Raw genomic sequence first — 19,863 nt, forward strand, 5'->3', positions numbered from 1 at the left:
AAAAAAATACGGTCTGAAAGATATAATGAATTCTAATGATAAGCACAGCAAGGGTGGAAAAGGAATTACCCTGTCAGTTTGTTTTGCTTCACAAAGAGGCAGGACTGAAAACTCCAGAAATTTCTGCTTTTTATCCACACATAAGGAATGCAAGAGTATTGTTTCTGATAGAGGCTTTCACCTATAATGATGGAAAAGCTATATTCTGGGATGAGATTTTAAGCCCCAGGACATATGGATAGTTATGGATAGTAGGACTGGGTTGACAGGAAGTGTATAATAACTTGGATTTGACTTCATAATAACGCTGTGCAATTGCAGAAAAGCTCTGGGTCTCATGTGCTGGTCTCAAAAATCGGAAAAACTTTCCTATGCAAATATGTTCAGCCCCTATGCATTTTGTGAAATATTGTCATAAGACAGTTTGCTTTGCATTGACACAGTTTCTGTATGAGCAATTAAGTTTCAATACCTGGACTTCTCCATTGAATTCTAAATAGCATAGGGAAATAAGTGGTATTACAAAGCAGTTTAGTAAAGCTCTTGATCAACCAGGAGCATTCATTAATTAGAGCTGAGAATGCACAGTAAAAAATGAGAACTCTAGTGAATATTTGAAGATTTGTTTGGAAGTGGGCAAAATACAGGTCTGTTTTGTATCTGGAGAAGGGGAGAAGCTGTCTAGTGTCAGGGGTTCAATTGTTTGCTGCTCTCTCAGTCTCAATATTGCAAGGGATATGGTCTATCCCTTTTGTTAATTTAACTGACGTAGTTGTGACCCCTCCCAGGATCTTAGGAAATGTTGGAGACACAGAGTTTATGCATTACCAGAGCTGTTTAACAGTACCCAAAACACTGGTACATTATCAACACTTTTCTAGGAATTAATGCAGAGAACAGCACTGTGAAGTCTGCTATTGCGAAATTAATTCCATCTCAGCCAGACTCAATACACCAATGTATAAGTATTCTCAAAATTCCATAAGTTTTATATCCTCTAAATGAAATCTCACCCATTTCTGAAGGGGTCTTTTCCTGTTCCAGGGAAAATCAAACCAAACAGCTCTATCCAAAAAATTCAAAGACTGAATGTCTCTTCTTCCTTGTTCTTTGTGATTGTATCTGCACAAAGCTCACAACTTTCTGCCTGTACTGAAGGACTTAATATTACCTGCTCTTCCTCTTCAAAATGCACAACCAATATTCCCACTCCCACAAACTCATGAGTTATGATTACAGGCAGACAGTGCCTGTGCTCACACTTGCAGAGGAAATTCCCTGCTTTTGGAGAAAGAATTGGTGGGGTGGGCTGTGATGAGCAATCTGCAAAGTTTTGGCAGTAAAGCAAGTAGTAGCTTTAATGCTGTTTTCACTGAAGGATGTCAGGAGTCTGCCTCATGCTCATTCTTGTATGGTACAGATGTTCTCAGACTGCTTTTACGTTAGAGCAACATCCCAGAGCTACATACATGGGCTGTCCCACGGGCAAGACAACTGAGCTTAGCCAGCAGTCAAAGAACTACTTGCTAGCTGCACTTAAAGGCTTCTAAAAAGTGTCTCCTGAGGTTAAAAGAAAGCTCACACTCCCAGTACTTTCCTGCACCTTCTGGTTCTGTTCATTGTCTCTCAGTTCCTTCTATTTTATCATCACTAAAGTTACTGTTTTTCATTGTGCAATGATGTGACATGCTCGGATTTCATAGGCACAGCTTTGTCATCTGATCAGTTAGTTCTAGAAGTGGTGCACAACTTACAAAAAAACAAGATGTGGTTGTCCCCTGAGCTTCCACTAAACCACATGGAGAAGTTAACCCAGTATAGTGGAGCAGTGTAGGATCACAAAAGGGCTTCTAGGTGAAGCCTAGAAGCAGTTGTTTTCCAAGGTTTTAATGAAACAAATTAGTAAAGTGATGTCTTCAAGAAGAAGTTGTTCAATGCCTGAACCCTACTCAGTTTCTGGATTGGCACATGCTGAAACCATTAAATAGCTTCTGCACAAAATGGGCTTATTATATACACTCATCCTTGGTTTAATAAATTTAATGACAACTTCTCAAAGAAGGCTGGAACCTTCTATTTTCCTTTACAGTTACTGGTCACTAAAGATTCCAAAATCAGTCTCTTGCCTGGACTGACACATCTGAGGCCACTACGCCCTGGCTTGAAGGAGATGGCCCCTTCTGTCACCATGTTTCTCATAGCTTACACTCACTGTAGTTTGCTGAAGATTCAGGTACAATAGAAGATACTATCTAAATACTAAATGCAATAAACACTGTATTAAACAACACTAGACAAGGGAGGAATTATAATTATATTCCTAACACAGTAATATTTCTGACTCTTACAGAGAACTGTATATAGTACTACCCTTAAGCCAAGATTTCCCCCATTTTTTTAAGGATACTATTTTCCTTTATTTTTTATTTCAAGAGATTTAAGTACTAACCACAGAGTGGTCCTAGATGGCATTTGGATGATTTATTTAGTAGAATATAGGAAAAGCTGTTTCATTTTTAATATATGTAATTAGCACAAGAGTAGTAGTAATCAGACTTAAAAAGGATAATAGCACAAATAACAAATGAGCAACCAAAACAGAGGATTTAAGATCTGCAACTTGTCCAGCTGTAGCTGTTCTTACCCTTTTAGCATCCCCGAGGCAGAGAATGGCCTTCTGCATCTGTCAACACAATTAGTGTGCTAAAAAAACAGTTTAGACTGTGCAATTTTTTTCTCATCAAATGTATCTTCCATCAAAAAATAAAGGTAGTGCAGGAAGGTTTCATTTTTTAATAAATTTTGAGATAAAAATCTCTCCTTGTTTTTCTGCATAACAGCAGACCAAAAAGCATCTGTGCAGTTATGGACAGTTTCTGGCTGCAAGAAATTTTTCAGGGAAAATAAAAGCAAATTTTATAAATGGTTTTGAACTGCATCACTTCAACACTGTAACTAACTAACGCTGAGTTACTGCAGCACTTAGAGCACCAGAATATGCTATAAAGAGAAGAGAGTGCATACCTGTTTTTAAAGCATGTAACACTTTTTATTAATAGTTTTCACTGTTTATTATTTATGATTCTTAATTGAATGTGTCAGTTTTATTCATTCACCCACTTTCATTTAAAAAAAAAAAGACTTCAATACATACTTAAATATTTGCATAATCCCACAAGGTCAAATCAGTGTTTTAAACATCTTGCAATGTAAAATTTCTTCCCTGCAGGCAAATGAATAGTCCTGCTGTAGGCTTGTACTGCACAAGTAGCATGCATTTTAATAGGTGTTTATAGAATTGTGAGTGTCCAGAACTTCCGTAATCTGAAAACTACAACCCATGAAAACACAATTATATTACCTCAAGTGTAAAGGTATAAAAAGACAACAGAGTGAACAATACCTTCAAGAATCTGTATTGCTCTTTTTTAACCTGGGATCTAGCAGAGAACCTAAGTGGATGGATTTTAGATGATTCCAAAATGTCTTAAAACACCAGGACGATTTAAAGTTTTGTGAAAAGGATCTTTTTCCTGAGCAAAGTTTTGTGACAGACAAAGTGTAGGGTCAATATAAAGGCATATTTTGCTGAAGGCCCTGTGTGTTTAGTTTATCTTCTTTCCATACACCTTCATAAAACAAAGCTGGTATTTCCTGATCTTCACATTCTCTCACTGTCCCCTCTTACTATGATGAAGATTAGGAAGGCATTAGAATTACAGTTTTTCTCTCATATTCAGTGACAGAGATCTATCATTTACATTAGCCAACACTGATCAAAGTTCTGCTGTTGCAAAAGTTCCTTAATTCAGATTATACCCCATCTTGTTGCTGGAAAGACTAAATATAATGACCAACTCTAAAGCATCTGGATATAAAAGTGGTTGTGTCTATTTCATTTTTTTCTTTCATGTCTCTAATTTTCTTTCTACATGCCCTAATGAGATCCTTAAACATTTCCTGATTTGCCTGCCCACTTTTCCAAAGATATACCCTCTTTTCTCTCCTTCATTTCTTCAAAAGCTCCCTGCCTGGACAGGTCAGTTGTTTTTCTTCCTAGCTCATCTTTTAATACATAGGGATAGCACCTTTGAGATTTCTTTCTTAAAATACGTCTATTCTTCCTGGACCCCTTTGTTTTTAAGAGCTGTTTCTCAACAGGTACTCTCTGATCAGCATCCTGAATAGGCTGAATTTGCCTTCCAGAAGTCCAGTGTAGAAGTTTTGTTGGTCCCCCTCCTTGTTTCACCAAACAATGAAAACAATTGTTTTATGATCACTGTACCCCAGATGGTCTCTGACCACCACATCTCCCACCAATCCTTCTCTGTCTGTAAAGAGAGGGCTAGCAGAGCCCCACCCCTGGCTGGTGATTTGAAATGTCCTCCAGCTGCTTATAGAATAATATATCCACAGACTTCCACCAGGATGTCTGCCTTGTTAGCCTTCCCCCTGATCCTTACGCATGGGCACTCAACCTCATCACTATTGACCTCAAATTCTACCCTGTCAAGAGACTGCCTAAGGTACAGAGCCACCCCACCACCTCTCCTTCCTCACTCATCCCTTCAAAAAGCCTGTGACCATCCATTGCAGCACCTCAGTCGTGCAAGTCATCCCACCATGTTTCTGTGATGGCTACTGTGTCATAACTTTCCTTCTGTACCATGGCTTCCAGCTCTTCTTGTTTGTTTCCCATGCTGGGTACATTAATGTACGTGCACTTCAGCTGGGCCGATTTCACCCTCGACTCTGGTTTACCACCCTTAGGCTCATCTCTGGAGAGTCTGGTTTCTTCCCCTTCTCCCTTCAAAACTAGTTTAAAGGCCTCTCAATCAGCCCTGTCAACTCACAGGCTTGAATCCTTTTGCCCTTGTTAGATAGAAGGAGTCCATCTAACTCTAGTAGGCCTGGTGCAGTAAAAGTCATGCCATGGTCAAAAAGCTCAAAATTGTGCCAATGGCACCAGCCCTTAAGCCACTTATTTAGAACATGGGTTTTCCTGCTCCTTTCATCACTCATTTCTACTACTAAAGGAACACTGTCTGCACTCCTGTCCCATCAACCAATCAATCAAGAGCCCTGAAGTCCTTTTTGATTCCCTGTCACCCTTCTTATCAATATAATCACTGCCAACTTGGACAACCAGCAGTGGGTAATGCCTACACTTAACCACAAGTATGGAAAATTCTGTTGTTGAGTATAAAAACAAAAAGCACAGAAGAGACTTAGGACTAATGCAAGGAAAACTGAATTCTATCAAAAACCTGCTCCTGATGATCAAATATTGATTTTTTTAATGGTTCTTACTTACTGTAATTTCTGACTGGCATTGCATATGCAGCTGCTCAGCCTGACAGCTCCAGTTGGACTCATTTTTGAGTCATCAGCATGAAGGGAAAAAGGTGACCAGATGGGTTTTTAAAAATGAAACAAAGTCTAAAAATTCCCATTAGGAGGAAACAGAACACTCAAACCTTTAGTCAGAAAAGAAGGGCGTGTGAAGAGGTCAAAGAGTTTGTGTCTCATTGACAAATTACTTCCTGTGAGTTTAGTGGCTTCCATTTTATGTCATTAAAACCAGCAAAAGAGACCGTAGCTTGACATCATCTTGTCCTTTAATGCACCCATGGATAATTTAGTATTTCCCAGGTCAGGAGGTTGAAGCCAGCACTTCCATTATTAGAATTAATATAATGCAAATATAGATCTATGGTCAGAGCTGAGGGAAGATAAGCACCTACATTCTAAATTTTCTTAGAATTAAAGCTTCACTTTTCCTGAGGCTTATCATAACATACATGTTCAGAATTCTTTTCTTCTCAGACCCTTGTATAATGTTCAGCCAATAGTTTAGTTTGGTTTTTTTACAAAATTTACACCTACTAGCCTGACCTGTCTATAAAACATAACTGTGCCTTCCAAAATGACTTGTGGTTCAGATTTCTTTCTACTGAACAAGTTGATCATATATGTAAATGCCTGGGGTCAGAAAATAGTAACAGTTTAAAATGTGACATTCCCTGTTTTGGATTTCTCCTACTGAGTGCTTTAATCACTAAATTCTAAATGAAATACACACTTTCCATGAAATTGAAATTCACTAATTCAGTAATCTTGAACTTAATCTAGTGCATTAAAGCAGCATCAATGGCTGAGATGTAGCGTATTTCCCTGCATGAGTATCTGATAACCAGCTACTTGGTACACTGTTACAAGACTGGAAGTAGGATGTGGCTATTTGCAACCAATTGGGACTCTTCTACCCTGAATAAACTTTGTTCACCATAGTACTTTGCAATATTCATTATTAAAATAGCAAACACAAAGTCAAAATTTTCAAAATAAAATGCTTATACGTCAAAATTTATTACATTTTACCTTAAAAAAAATATTACTCTTTCATTCCGTGCTCTGAAATAAAATGTTTTTTGTATGGTTTTAGGTAGAAAACTGCCCATAACAAAGAAATTGTACTTTCTAGACAGAGATTAGAATTAATTCTTCACCATGACATTATTTGTGAAATATCATACCTGATTGTATGTGAAATGAAAGACTAAACTACAATGCCTTTTTAAAATGAAGATCACAACCATGGATTCAGATAGAGATGTAAACTACTTACATAGCACTACTACTGTGTGCTACTTATGACATAAAATTTCAAAATGTTTCATTCCCTTACCTAGTGAGTCATAGGCACATCCACCCATCGGTGTGACATACCTTTTTCAGTTTAATGACTCCTTCCTGGGTGTACTCATCTGTCATGATGTCAAACAAGTTTCCTCCATCTCCTGGAACTATGTTGTACTCGATTTCTGCATTTTTCCCAAAATCAGGGTCCACAGCTCTGATCCGTCCAATAGCAGAACCAACGTGAGAGGTCTCAGGTACTTTTAAATGGAAGATACCTGTGACAAAGTGGTAGACAGTCATTCTTGGGATTTCTTGGTAATTAACACAGGTGTTTCTGATTAAAATCATGGAGCCTGTGCAAAATAAAAAAAAATTATTTAAATAATCAAATTAAAAATAGGAGATGAAACCAAAAAAGGTTTTGAAAAATATATTCCAGTTTTATCTACTGACTTCCCCTAGATTCTAGATTTTATCCACTGTAATTGTAAAGGCCTTAGCACCTATATCTTGAGATATCTATCTATATTTCTATATTTAATTTTTCACATGTGATTGACTCTCCTTTGAATTAAATTGTACTTACAGGTAGCACATGTTTATAAGCACTTTTTTCCTTTTTTCTTTGTTTTTGGTTTTGTTTGTTTGTTTGTTTGTTTTTTGTGGGGTTGTTGGTGGCTTGGTTTTGTTTTTGTTTTTTAGAAAATATATTTATGACTTTCCCATTGGTTGAAAGCAAAAAATATCAGAGGAAAAAAATTCTATCCATTTCTTTAAAATCCAGTATTATATATACAACTCCTTTTGGAAGATATAGCGTGTTGTTCACATATGGGCCACCAGAGGGTGCTCTTATAAAAATTTCAGAGCTAAACAATTTTTAGTTTAGAACACTTTTGCTTTCAGATTATTTATTACAAATTATAACAACAACAACAACAACAAAAAAGCCAAAAAATTGCACACTTTAAAAAATAGTAAGTATTGCAAATGACATGTAAGGAGAAAATAGTTTCATTCAGGGGAACAGCTATGTTGGAAAATTATAGACATAATAGTTAATAGAGCTGAACAAACTAATCCAAAGTGTTTTGAGGCATCCTTGATTTTAGCAACAGCAGTAGCAGCAGGCATGGGCATGTAACATGGTGCCCTGACTTATTTAACTGCTCCTGAAGTGCCTGTATTCCCTGTTTAGCTCCACTTCTAGCTGGAGTTGTTACTTTGCTCAGCTGCCAGTGAGCACCTCCATGACAAGTACTTACAGTGGGCAGGCAGAGTTCACCTTTCTTCACGTAGCAGTCTCTGCTGTCAAAACTGCCAGCAACTTGTGGAGCTGGTTTTGAGCCCAGGATGTTTGATTCACTTCATCCTGTCTCTCAATAAAGATAGTCCCATCATTTATTTCCCTTGGTTAATTTTGTTTTCCTGGGTCAGTGTTTCATGGCTCTCACAGAGCAGCCCCTTCAGAGAACATCAGCAATAGCCTGCTTGGTTCTGCTCCATGTGACATGTAAGAGGAAATTTGCACCTCTTTTTCAACAGCATAGCAGGACAGGCAACTGTCACTATTAGGAGGCACGTTAGGGGATGTCTCAGAGATTTCCACCCAGCAGTGGTTCAGCCACACATCACAAAATGAGGCTCTGAGAAGCTGTATATTATGTTACAGGGGATAGATGACTTTCACATTCAGCTGCTGAATTAAACAGCAGACGCTGTTTCCTGTCGTTACCTCCTTACAATGCATGCTGTATCAGCTTTTTCAGCTTTACAATATTTTCAGGTGACAAAAAAATGACATTAGCACTGCTGAGAAATGCTCACTCTTTTGTGAGCTAGTCATTTGGGCTATGGTAACTATATAAATGTCTGATTGCCTCTGAAAAAAATTCTTTTGTTTGCTTTCCCTCTCTGCCCATCAGTATGCAAAGTATACACAAGGCAAAATTTGCCCTTTTTATTTAAGAAAATCCCTATAATTCAAGCCAGTTTGTACCAGCATTCATTTCTGGACATCACAGCATATAGGTTTGTATGACCCTTTGACTGAGCTACTAAAGACTGAGCAATTATCATTTCACTACTTTTCTTTCCAAGGAAACATACTAAAGGAAGCTGTATTTCTTAGTGTTGTTCTAATAGCAGGAAAAGATCATTTTGACACAAAATGGTGTCATGACAAGATAGTCTCAGCTATTTCTTAGCTGCACTTAAGTGATTCTGAGTAAAGAATAAAATGTTAACATGGTATTCGTGATACAATCACAAATCCTCCTATTATTTAATCTCATTTACAAACACATGTATTACCGAGTCTCTGCTATACGCAGAAAAAAACCAAAGAGGCCTTTACATATACTTGAATCTTGTATTAAGTTTCCACAACATAGTGCTAGCCCTTATGTCCAGGTCTTTTACAGGCACTTATATCTGGTAACAGAAATCATTGCTGCAGCATTTGCTGTTTACATCCACAGTTTTATTGAAAATGAAATGTAAGAGCACATGATCATAGATTTTTCCATCTTTGACAAACTGTTCTATTTTTAATGATCTGAAGATCACTCAGATTCATTAAAACAAACATTTCCCTATAAAATTTTGTATCTGCCTGAAAAGCATATGAGAGTTCGATGAAGTCAAAGAAAGACTAAATTACTAATTTCTGATTGTTTAGGCTTTTATCAGTTATTTTCAATGACTTGATATTTCATAATTTCCAGAAATTCAACAGCAATAAACATGTGGTCATCCAGACTAATTTGAAACTCTGAAGCAATCTTCAATCCTGCAAGAGTCAGATTTCTGAAGATGTAATATGTAATTACATTGTCACTGTCCTCCTGTAATATTATCTTCACAGCATATGGAAGCTGTTAAGTGTTCCACTGTGACAACTTACTTTCAGAATAAAAAAAATGAAAACAAATAATGTATATTGTTGCCATTTCAAGGAAAAAAATCAAGAGAATATAATATATAGCATGAAACCCTCATTCCTTTCCTCCCCTCCCTCAAGTAATAGAATCCTAAAATCATAGAATATGTTGAGCTACAAGGGACCTATCAGGCACACTGATTGCAGCTCCTGACCCTGCACAGGACACCCTGAGAGCCACATCATGTGCCTGAGAGTGTTGTCCAAATGCTTCTCGATCTCAGACAGGTTCAGTCTTTGTAGGGAGGACATTTGAAATGATCAATATATGCTATACATCAAACGAGATAGAAAGACAGTTTTGTAGGTTTTTATCTTTCTGTTTCCTGCAGTCTTTACTTCTTTCTGTGACAGTTCAGCATTATTCATTTTTTATTGTCCATTTTGCCTGTATATACTACTACCTCCATTTGCCATAGAGGTATGTTGAAAGAGACCTGAGTAATAGCCTTTTACTCCCAAATGTCCTGAAAACCTTGCTCTCTTCAGCTTCCAGGAATGATGGAACAGGCACCTCAGACAAACTTCAGCAGCTGGTTACGCTGCTGAAACAGTTCTGTCAAATTTTGTTGATGTGACTTCTCTGCCAACAAAAAACCTTTCTTCTACTTGCACAAATCTCTTTCAAATGTGTTTTTTAAGTTTGCCCCTGTCTTTTGGGATGTACCAAAGGAGAAAACTCTCACTTTCCTCAAACTACACTAGAAAACAGGACTCTGCAAATAGCTCCCCTCTTTGCTGATTTTAGTCATACATATTGCATGCTAGTTGGGATATTTTCATGTATAGGAAAGCTGGTAGCAATAAATATTGCTTGGTCAGGACTTCTTGGTTTTTGTTGAGCCACATCAGTGAGGAAGATAAAAATAAAGGAGTGATGATGCTGTTGAAGCTTTTAAGCTGAAATAACTGACAGGGCTAATTACTTAGCCCCAAAATCATTCAGGAAAATGAGGCAGAGGTGAGCTAACAATTCATACATGCTGCCTCTGAGTTTCTAAAGCAAAGATGTGCAAAAGTGCACAGTGGGAAGAATCAGAGCTGAGTAAGTGACAGGTAATCAGTCATATTGACTGAAACACAGCACACATTTACAGTTCCTATGATGTGATTAGATTAGTTTTAGTTTTTAAGGCTCAAAAGCTGTTCTGGGGTTTGATTTTTACTTACAAAGAGGTTAGGGGGGGTTTTTGTTGTTGTTTTTCCACACTTGAAGTCTACACCATCATTTATCAAAAAGCTCTTCAGATCTGATAGGAATAGCACATGAAAACTATCATTACTTCTTATCAGCTAAACAACCATTAAGAAGTAACCCAGGTTAGCATCAAAGGACTTAAGCTAAATTCATAATGGCTTTTAATCAAACAGCTGTAAATGCTATTCAAACAATTTTTCTAATCTGTCACCATACTTGTACTGTGCAAGATTATCCTCTCCTGAATTTTCTTTGTCTGTACTTTTTCCAGCTTTCTGGCAGTTGCCAAAGTATTGCATTGCAGTGGATCACAATAGCATGATTCTTAAAGGCAAAAATATTAAAAAAAAAAAAAATTATCTCTCTTTCTTCTAAATATTTAATTTTTTCCTCAGAAAAAAAAAAAAAAAAAAAAAAAAACAACAACAAAAAAAAACCCAATCCCATAGTGTATTGTAATATTATTGTTATCTTAAATTACCAAGATATTTTAATTTTTATCCTGACATGAGTTGTAAAGGCAATGATTTTTAGCTGTTTAGCAAGAATCATAAGACAACAGTTCATATTTCCCCCCTGTTGTTTTAACTATACTGTAATAGGCAAGGGAAAGGATAATTTAAATATATAAGCATATACTCAATACATTAAACCTGCTACATCAGCTACAATTAATCAGCCTAATAAATAGCAGCATCTGATGCACATGCTCCTAAAACTAGGAGATGTGATTTAGCACAGCAGTGAAATGCATTCATGCCTTTCCTAGATGTGGGTCCGTGCCCTGCAGAGGAGCTGGGACATTGTGTGGGGAAAAGAAGCCAGGCTTTGTTACCATGTGCCTGATGCAGGTCATGCATGATCTGGGGTGGGCTTGTAAATCTCCAGTTATGGAAAGGCTCCTTCCACTCTTTAACACACTGCTCTGAGTAAGGGTTTAGGTCCTCATTAGATGTAACATAAACATGCTTAAAAATTTCTGATTCTCTTATCTGGATTCTGAAGTCCACACCTAGGAAAATGCATCTCCCAATGCTGCAGAGACTCTGGATGTCCAAGGATCACCAGTATTTTAAGGGGAAATGAGCAGAAACATAAAACCATTTTGAGTTTAATCCTCTGTTTTAGGATAATTCACAGGATGGAGCTTCCCCAGAGCTGGCAGTTCCTGAGCCAGAACTCTATCACCCCCTGAGGTAAGCTAGCAGACTGTGTTTTTGAGGCCATCCTCCTTCCACCTTCCTAAAGAGAAAATTATGTTCATTATACTGGTATAATTTTTGTATACTGAAATATTCAGTATAACCATTGGCTGTATTTTTTTTCTACTGATAAGGTGGTGTTATCATATAGCTTTCTAAAAATAAACCTCCCCATTGCATGTCAGAGAATAATTGCACAGACATTAATATCTCCCTTGTTGGAGCAAGAGTTCAGGAAATGGGAAATACCAGTTCAGTTTTATTATCTCAAGGTAGTCAAGCCCACAGCTTTTGCCTCCAAAAGTGTGCTGGTTGTTGCATAGAGAATACTTGTTGCAACAGAGAGTGCTCTGTTTAAAAATATAATACAGAAAAAATTATAGAAGCAGTTTTTTGGAGCCATACACACTCAGATGTGTGACCCAGTACTCAAACCTCCACACAGGAAGGGATGTGGACAAATGTATCCTTCTTGGAGGGTTCTGTTTGGCTACGTACACTTTTACTAACTGTGGTTTTTGATCATGTAAAAACCATTATTAACAAAAAACCCCAAACCAACCAACCAGCAAAATCGCAACAAAAAACAAACTAAACCCTCCCCCCTGCCCACCCCAGCAGGAGGAAACCTGCATCTCTGCTTTCTTGCCTTACCTGCACAAGCTACCAAGCAAACTGCTGTGCTATGCCCTCAGAGACATGCCATGCCCCTGCTTGCTCACTCCTGTTCACCATGCTCCCTAGAGCCCTCTTTTAATCACCACACCACTGGCTGGAGGAAGTTTAATAAGTCCAAGTGACGAGTCCTGCATTTTGGCCACAATAACCCCCTGCAATGCCATAGGCTGGGGATGGTGTGGCTGGACAGTGCCCAGGCAGAAATGGACCTGAGGTCACTGGTGACAGCTGCTGAACATGAGCCAGCAGCGTGCCCTTGTTTCCAAGAAGGCCAGGGGGATACTGGACTGGATCAGGAATGGTGTGGCCTGCAGGAGCAGGGAGGTCATTCTTCCCCTCTACTGGGCACTAGTGAGGCCACACCTTGAGTGCTGTGTCCAGTTCTGGGCCCTCAGTTTAGGAAAGATGTTGAGATGCTTGAGCGCGTCCAGAGGAGGCAAGGAGGCTGGTGAGGGGCTTGGAACACAAGTCCTGTGAGGAACGACTGAGGGAGCTGGGGTTGTTTAGCCTGGAGAAAAGGAGACTCAAAGGTGACCGTATCACTCTCTACAGCTGCCTGAAAGGTGGTTGTAGCCAGGTGGGGGTTGGTCTCTTTCTCCAGGCAGCAACTGACAGAAGGAGAGGACACGGTCTTAAGCTGCACCAGGGGAAAATTAGGCTGGATGTTAGGAAAAAGTTTTTTATGGAAAGGGTGATAAAGTTCTGGAATTGTCTGCCCAGGGAGGTGGTAGAATAACCATCTCTGGGTGTGTAAAAAAAAAAAAAACCCAAATCTGGATGTGGCCTTCAGTGCCATGGTTTAGTTGAGGTGTTAGGGCGTGGGTTGGACTCAATGATCTTGAAGGTCTCTTGCAACTTAGTGATTCTGTGATTCTGTAATACTGAGGCAAGGATGATACTTAATCTTCTCTGCAGGTCTTAAATCATCTTTGTGTGGTAGCATAGTTTTACCCAGAGGGGAAGAAAATATTCCATTCTTGAAATTCCTCAACATTATAAAGAGTTTCTTCCAGACAATATGGAGTTTCTATATTCCAAGAGTGAGGAGAACTAAACAAGTTCCTAAATAACTGCTTTAATCCTGATCATATTGTTGTATATGAAAGATCCTTTATCACTTCTTCTTTTTGTGAAAAATCTGACCTTACCAAAGCATTCATGTGTTAGTCAGTGTAGCTTTCTGTAACTCTGAGGGCTTATGAGGAAAACCAGATCCACATGATCAGTTTCATTATGTGCCATAACCAATGAAGAATTAAATCATATCCAGTCTACTAATTAGAAATTAGTAGACTAGTAATTAGAAATTACTACCAAAAAAAATCATCCAGTGAGAGAAATAACTTTTCACAGGTGCAGTCGAAATCGGTTGGTTTTTTTTTTACCTAAATTACATAGCGGTTATAAAGAATTATCAAGGTGTAGCATGCCTTATAGACAGAAAAATAAGTTTCCAGGAGAAGATGTCTTGTCTTTTTCAGAATCCCAGGCAGCATGTAATTGGCATTTATCAGGTAGGTCGGCTGGTAATATTCCAGTGATCACACCATCACCATGAAGTAAATCAATACACTTATCCCCTCTATAAAATTTAAATTGAAAGATACATGTGAAACAGTAACATGATAAAAAGTACATTTTCAAGAATGGAACACAGAGTTTGTAATGCTCTTCTTAACATCCCTGCTTCTTAAATACCTTGCCAGAGCCTTTTCATATTTTCTTTATCACTCTGGCACAAGAGATAATAACACAACTTTTACTACAATTCATTCACTCTTAAGAATATGGTTAAACCATTTACTTTAGGACCTAAGCCAGGTGCTCTAAATCATTTGTATTGGAAGAATAATTTTTCTCTCCATCGACTAAGGAAATTAGGTTCTTCTCTTAAGTCCTCCATGTCACACCTCAGTTGTAACCCTAAAATCACCTAAACAAAGCCTGCTTAAGATCTTTATTACTCAAAAAACTCTTTGTGAAGACTTGATTTTTGCATACTCACTGGGTACACTTCATGCAATTTTTTCCCTAAACTCCATATTACTTTTTTTTCCACATGCAGGCACAGGCTGATGCCAAAAATTATCATTTTTAAAGATGAACTCGGGAAATCAAGTACAAGTCCATAATAGCTTACAATACTGTGTTTCAAGTTTTGGTTTACTCTATGTTAAGTTTCCTTAAATGCTTGTGATTTAGTGTGTGACATAGATAAGAAAATAGTGATACAATAGGATAGCAATTGTATATTTTGCATTTGTATTCCCTTATACTTTATAGCAAGTATGCTCAACTTATCACAAGTGAGTTTTATGTTTTACAATGTAAGTGTTTAAAGTAAGCTCTCTATAAATATTTCCCATTTTGTAATGAAATGCAAAAGTAGTGAGTGCTTAATTACAGGTCCTTCTTTTGTGAGCAGTAGGCAATGATATTTACAAATTCAATAAATTTTTCATAGAAGCCACCGAGAATAAAATAATTGTCATGGATTCAAGACAAAACTTAAAAGATACACTCTAGAATATTTCTGTTATTTTCTTTTTCTTTATATTTTTATAGCTTTCTCTATGCAAATATACTAAAGACGTATTTTGGACTCATGGAAGACAATTACATACTGCTTGATATCTTCAGCTCAACTCCTACTGCTGTCATTAGGATCATGTGAATTGTTGCAAGCACTTGGGCATCCCCTTTAATGCTTTTACAAGGAGTGGAGCACTGCTGAAAATCTGAAAACAACTGCAGTTCTTAGATATTTTTGAAAAACATGAGCCTAAACTCTTGTGATTATAATTAGATAATTATATATGGTCTGTTTCACTTTATGTTGCCCTGTAGTCTCTAAATTTTCAGAAAGTAAGCTCACCATGGTTAGATGCAGAAAGTATATGTTGATTTCTTACTTGGATGGAAGACCTCAGGGAAAATGGCAGATGCTGCCAGAACTGATAGTGACACAGCAAGTGACATTGTTGTCAGTGAGTCACTTTGGAACTAATTCTCAAGGCATTGCAAGGCAATCCCATGCTGTTAAATCTGTAGCCTTAGCTACTTTTCAATATCAGAGTAGGCGGAGATGCATGGGGCTTTCAAGACATACCAAGGTTACAAGAATAATTTCATGCATCCAATCTAAATACTCTCTGTGTTTTGAATGAATAATTTCTTCATCACTTCCCACAGAAAACACATTGTAGTGGAATGAATTACATGATTCCTGCCAAAGGTTGTTGAATTTATTTATTTGCAGCTTCTCTACATAAGGTAGCAGATGCAAAGTACCATATTGATGATATTAATCTACTATGATGATAATTATAGTGTTTAAAAACAATTTACCTAATCTTTTGGTTAATGATCAATTATCACTCAGAGATGGTGATAGGAAGGAAATGAATTAACAACAGAATGTTAGGACAAATAGATAATATTTAACTTCTAACTACTATTGTGCTCATTTGCATTTCTCGAACTATTGTTCACAGTGAAATCAGAGCATTGCATTTCGGTCAGTGAGAAATTGCCTATGTTTTTCATTGGCTATGGAGTAGTGTAAAGAAATAGCTATATTTGGGCTTATGATCTGCTTTGCAGCTAAGGGTTCAGTCTCTCTCAGTTTAGACCTTTAAACAGGTTTTTTTGTTTTATTCAATATGTACACCAAACAGTCCTCAGGTAACCTTTGCTACCTAAGCATTCTTGAGAGAGTTAAAAAACAATATAATTGCAGCAGACAAATAATTTGCTAAACATTTAGTGTTTCAAGAATCTGTGGTAATTTAATATCTCCGCCTCCAGTTTATTTCTCAGTTTTCTTCCAATTAGTATGCTGTGGCTGGAAATTTAGTTATTCAGTCTGAATAAAATGATTCACTCTTCAAGATGCTATATGATTAAGAACATGCAACAGTGACAGCTGCAAAAAAGAGAAGATGTTTCCAGGGAATTTTTACTAAGGTTACATGCACCTTGGAGGGAAAATCAGTTTTTACTAAAAGTGCATGCAGAATTCTGATATGGAAAGGAATAAGAAAAAATTAAGAGAAAGTGGTCATTAGTATAAATAGAAATTTTTATAGAAGTCTAATTTTAACTTCCTTTATGTTGGGCTCACACAAATAATGATAGAAGGCTACTTAACTGTGGGGTACTGTGACCCAAAGAGGGCTGCATGGTCTGGATTGCAAAGCACAAGCTGAAAGAAATTTCATGTACCAGCCGTAGTCTGTGACCCAGAAGCCAGACAATATAAATGGCCTAATTCCATGTTATTAAATTCTTTTACCCACACCAAAATAGGTCAATTTCATGGAAAGTGACTGCAGAAAATAGTTCCTGATCTGTACTAATTTCTTCAAATGCCCTAAATTTCTCTGAGAAAGCTTTACTTGTTGTTGTTCAAGACTGTGCCCTGGACTGTTCTAAGACTAACAGTACAGAACAACGTAAATCTTCAGGAACTTTCTCAGATATTCTCATGGTATTTTTTTTGCTTTGAAAAGCAAAATGTAATAAGCCATTATATTGCATCTTTTAGTCTATGTAAAAATGTCCATTATTTCACTGATTAAATGGTGGTGCAGGGCAAAGAAAAATACAGAGACTTTTTTATGACTACCTGTCAAATGTGAAACTCAAGTGAGTGAAATAGATACAACAGGCAAGGGTCACTGAGCTTTATGACAGGGTAGTGGCCTAAACAAGTAAGATGCAGATGTAAAGAGTTTGTATGGGATGGTGAATTGATTTCAGCATAGCAAAATATGGAGAAACTAAGAGCTGGAAGTGGTACAGCAAAGTATAAACTCTTTTCGCAATGCTACCATTGGGAAAGAAAAAAACCCTTGTGGAGTTGAAGGAGGAGATGGCCGCAATCTATTTATACAATGGAAATGAGATCAAGAAGAGTGGAGACAAGAATGCATGTTGAAAATAAGGATATGTAGGATGAGGAAGAAAGAGATGCCAAAGGAGAATGAAAGAGGTGAGAAAGAAATGCAAATAGTACAGAGGTGTGAGACTTGGAAGGAACCCCAGAATAAAGAGGAGCTACCCTTGGTTCTCCTCAGATTCCTATAAGAGCCCTGTGCAAATACTGCTCAGCAGGTATTTATTACTGTACTGATTTGACTGTAGTTTAACTGATGCTAAAGCAGTAGTGAGTCAAAGGTATTGCAATCCAAAATGGGTGCTGTTTTTGTGATTGGCTTACAATTGCATGAGCTGATCTCTGGAGCCTTTGCATACCTGTCTTCCATCACTGTTTGAAATGGTTGGTTAAAGAACATGTTTAACTCAAAAATGAAGTCTTAATTTAATCAAAATTCACAGGTAAATGAAATCAGCCTTGCATAAGATTTTTTTTTACATCAAACAATGTAGTTTTTCTTTAGTCTTGGTTTACAAGACCAAGCTGGTCCTTTTTTCCTTTTATATCTTATGGCATAGAGGTTAGAAAATTAAAGATGGAGAAATCAGGATTTGACCTTCTCTCCTTTTCTGATTCAAAGAAAAGTCTGGCTCAGTCTCACAACTAATCTCTGGTTGCAGGCTAGTCTGCAATGAATCTGTCCACGTGTCATGTGCAGGTATTTCCCAATTGGTATAACATAAGTAATTAGTTGCTGGAACTGAATTAGGGCATCTTGTCTGCCAGGCAAATTCCTTAATCAATGAAAGATGGACTTGTTTTCATTCTGAGAGCCAACAAAGATGCAAGCACTGTATATAAAGCACAACTTTTAACAGATATACCAAGAGAAACTATACTTCCATATCTGAATTACAGGGAGTAGAACAACTTCCAGAAAAAACCTCGTGCAGACTTGTAAAATGCTTAATGAGGCAGATCTGAACCTTAATCCTGAGTAAGTTTTCTGGTTTTAAATTGTCCAAGTAAGGAGGGAATAAATCTTCCTCACTTATTTTTAAATCAGATCTCTGCTTTCATTATTTATTTTTTTAGATTAGTGAACAGAATAATTTATTAATCACATGATCTTTTCCTTTAGATTTCTAATACACTACTGAGTGGGATTTGTGTGCATTCTTCTGAAATCTTTAAAAGTAGATACAATTGTCTCTCATAAGCCACTCACCTAAAGCAATGGATTAAAATATTTTCCATTCTGTCTCTTGTGGACCAGAAGATCCGTTGCTTGCATTCTGCTTCTGAACCAATTTTTCAATATAATCTGAGCTAGACTTGTTCAAAGCCACTTGAATGGAATCAGCCACATTTAGTTTACTGAGTTAAAATTTGACCAGCTTTAATGTAGTAAAACTTAGGATAATTAATGCATGTGCAATTTCTGTGATGTACTAAACTTCTAATAATATATAAATAAATTTTTTTAATCTACAAAGCGTGCATGCATAAGTATATATAGGCAGGCTATTCCTGGTTCAGCACTTGGTTGTTCTTTCTTTTTAAATATTTCTACAGATTGTAGTACTTGACGGTATGCCTATTAAAACAAGTTGCAAACCAATAAATGATCACACAAAACAGATGCAATCTAAGGGGTAATAATATGCAAAGGCTATTCTTAAAGTATAATACATAATATTTCTATATCATAGATCATGCAGTTAATAGATAATTCAAGGGTCATGCCAAGGTTAAATAACTAAGAGAATAAAGAGTGAGTTTGTGTTTGCAAATGTCTTTTTCACTTCCACTGAAATTCCTGAAATTGCATAAATGACAGATATTTTCCTGTTTGTTTCTGAATTGTCTGTTTTTTGAACTTTTCTCTCTAAAATTATTGTTTCTTCTGCTTTCTCAAATAGAGGATTTAATATATTCTGTGGAATGCACTGTACTATCCACTGGTGAAATCCAAATCAAATTAGCTGCAAAATCCTACAGTATGGACTGATTTGCAAAGTCATGGGAATGATCCATTATCCTTGCATTATTTAAGGCGTCACTGCCAGAAAGATGAGTAGCTGTGTTTTTGTTTCCAAACATGTTAGCATTTCTGGAAATTTGCAAAGTATCTTGATGGATTTCACTGAGATGCTTTTGGAAAGACCAATGACAGAAAAAAAAAAAAAAAAAAAAAAAAAAAAAAAACAAAAAAAAAAAACCCAACAAACAAACAAACAAACAAAAAAAACCCTGTGATGTCTAGGCCTTGTTCTACAGCTGTCTGAATATTTTAAATTTGGTTGCAAAGCAGCCCTGAGAT

At 37.1% G+C, this 19,863-nt stretch overlaps 1 protein-coding gene across 1 annotated transcript in view; it reads right to left on the reverse strand.

Moving 5' to 3' along the window:
* CDH12 (cadherin 12) overlaps positions 1 to 19,863 on the reverse strand; it is a 222,179-nt gene that overhangs the window by 42,682 nt on the left and 159,634 nt on the right. The window contains exon 6 of the mRNA XM_066186473.1: positions 6,730 to 6,917. Coding sequence (XP_066042570.1) covers positions 6,730 to 6,917 — 188 coding nt within the window. The remainder of the gene's footprint in view (positions 1 to 6,729; positions 6,918 to 19,863) is intronic.

Source organism: Chamaea fasciata, unplaced genomic scaffold (genome assembly GCF_029207755.1).
Source record: "Chamaea fasciata isolate MVZ Bird 193981 ecotype frontalis unplaced genomic scaffold, bChaFas1.0.hap1 SCAF_1, whole genome shotgun sequence".
Classification (NCBI taxonomy): Eukaryota; Metazoa; Chordata; class Aves; order Passeriformes; family Sylviidae; genus Chamaea; species Chamaea fasciata.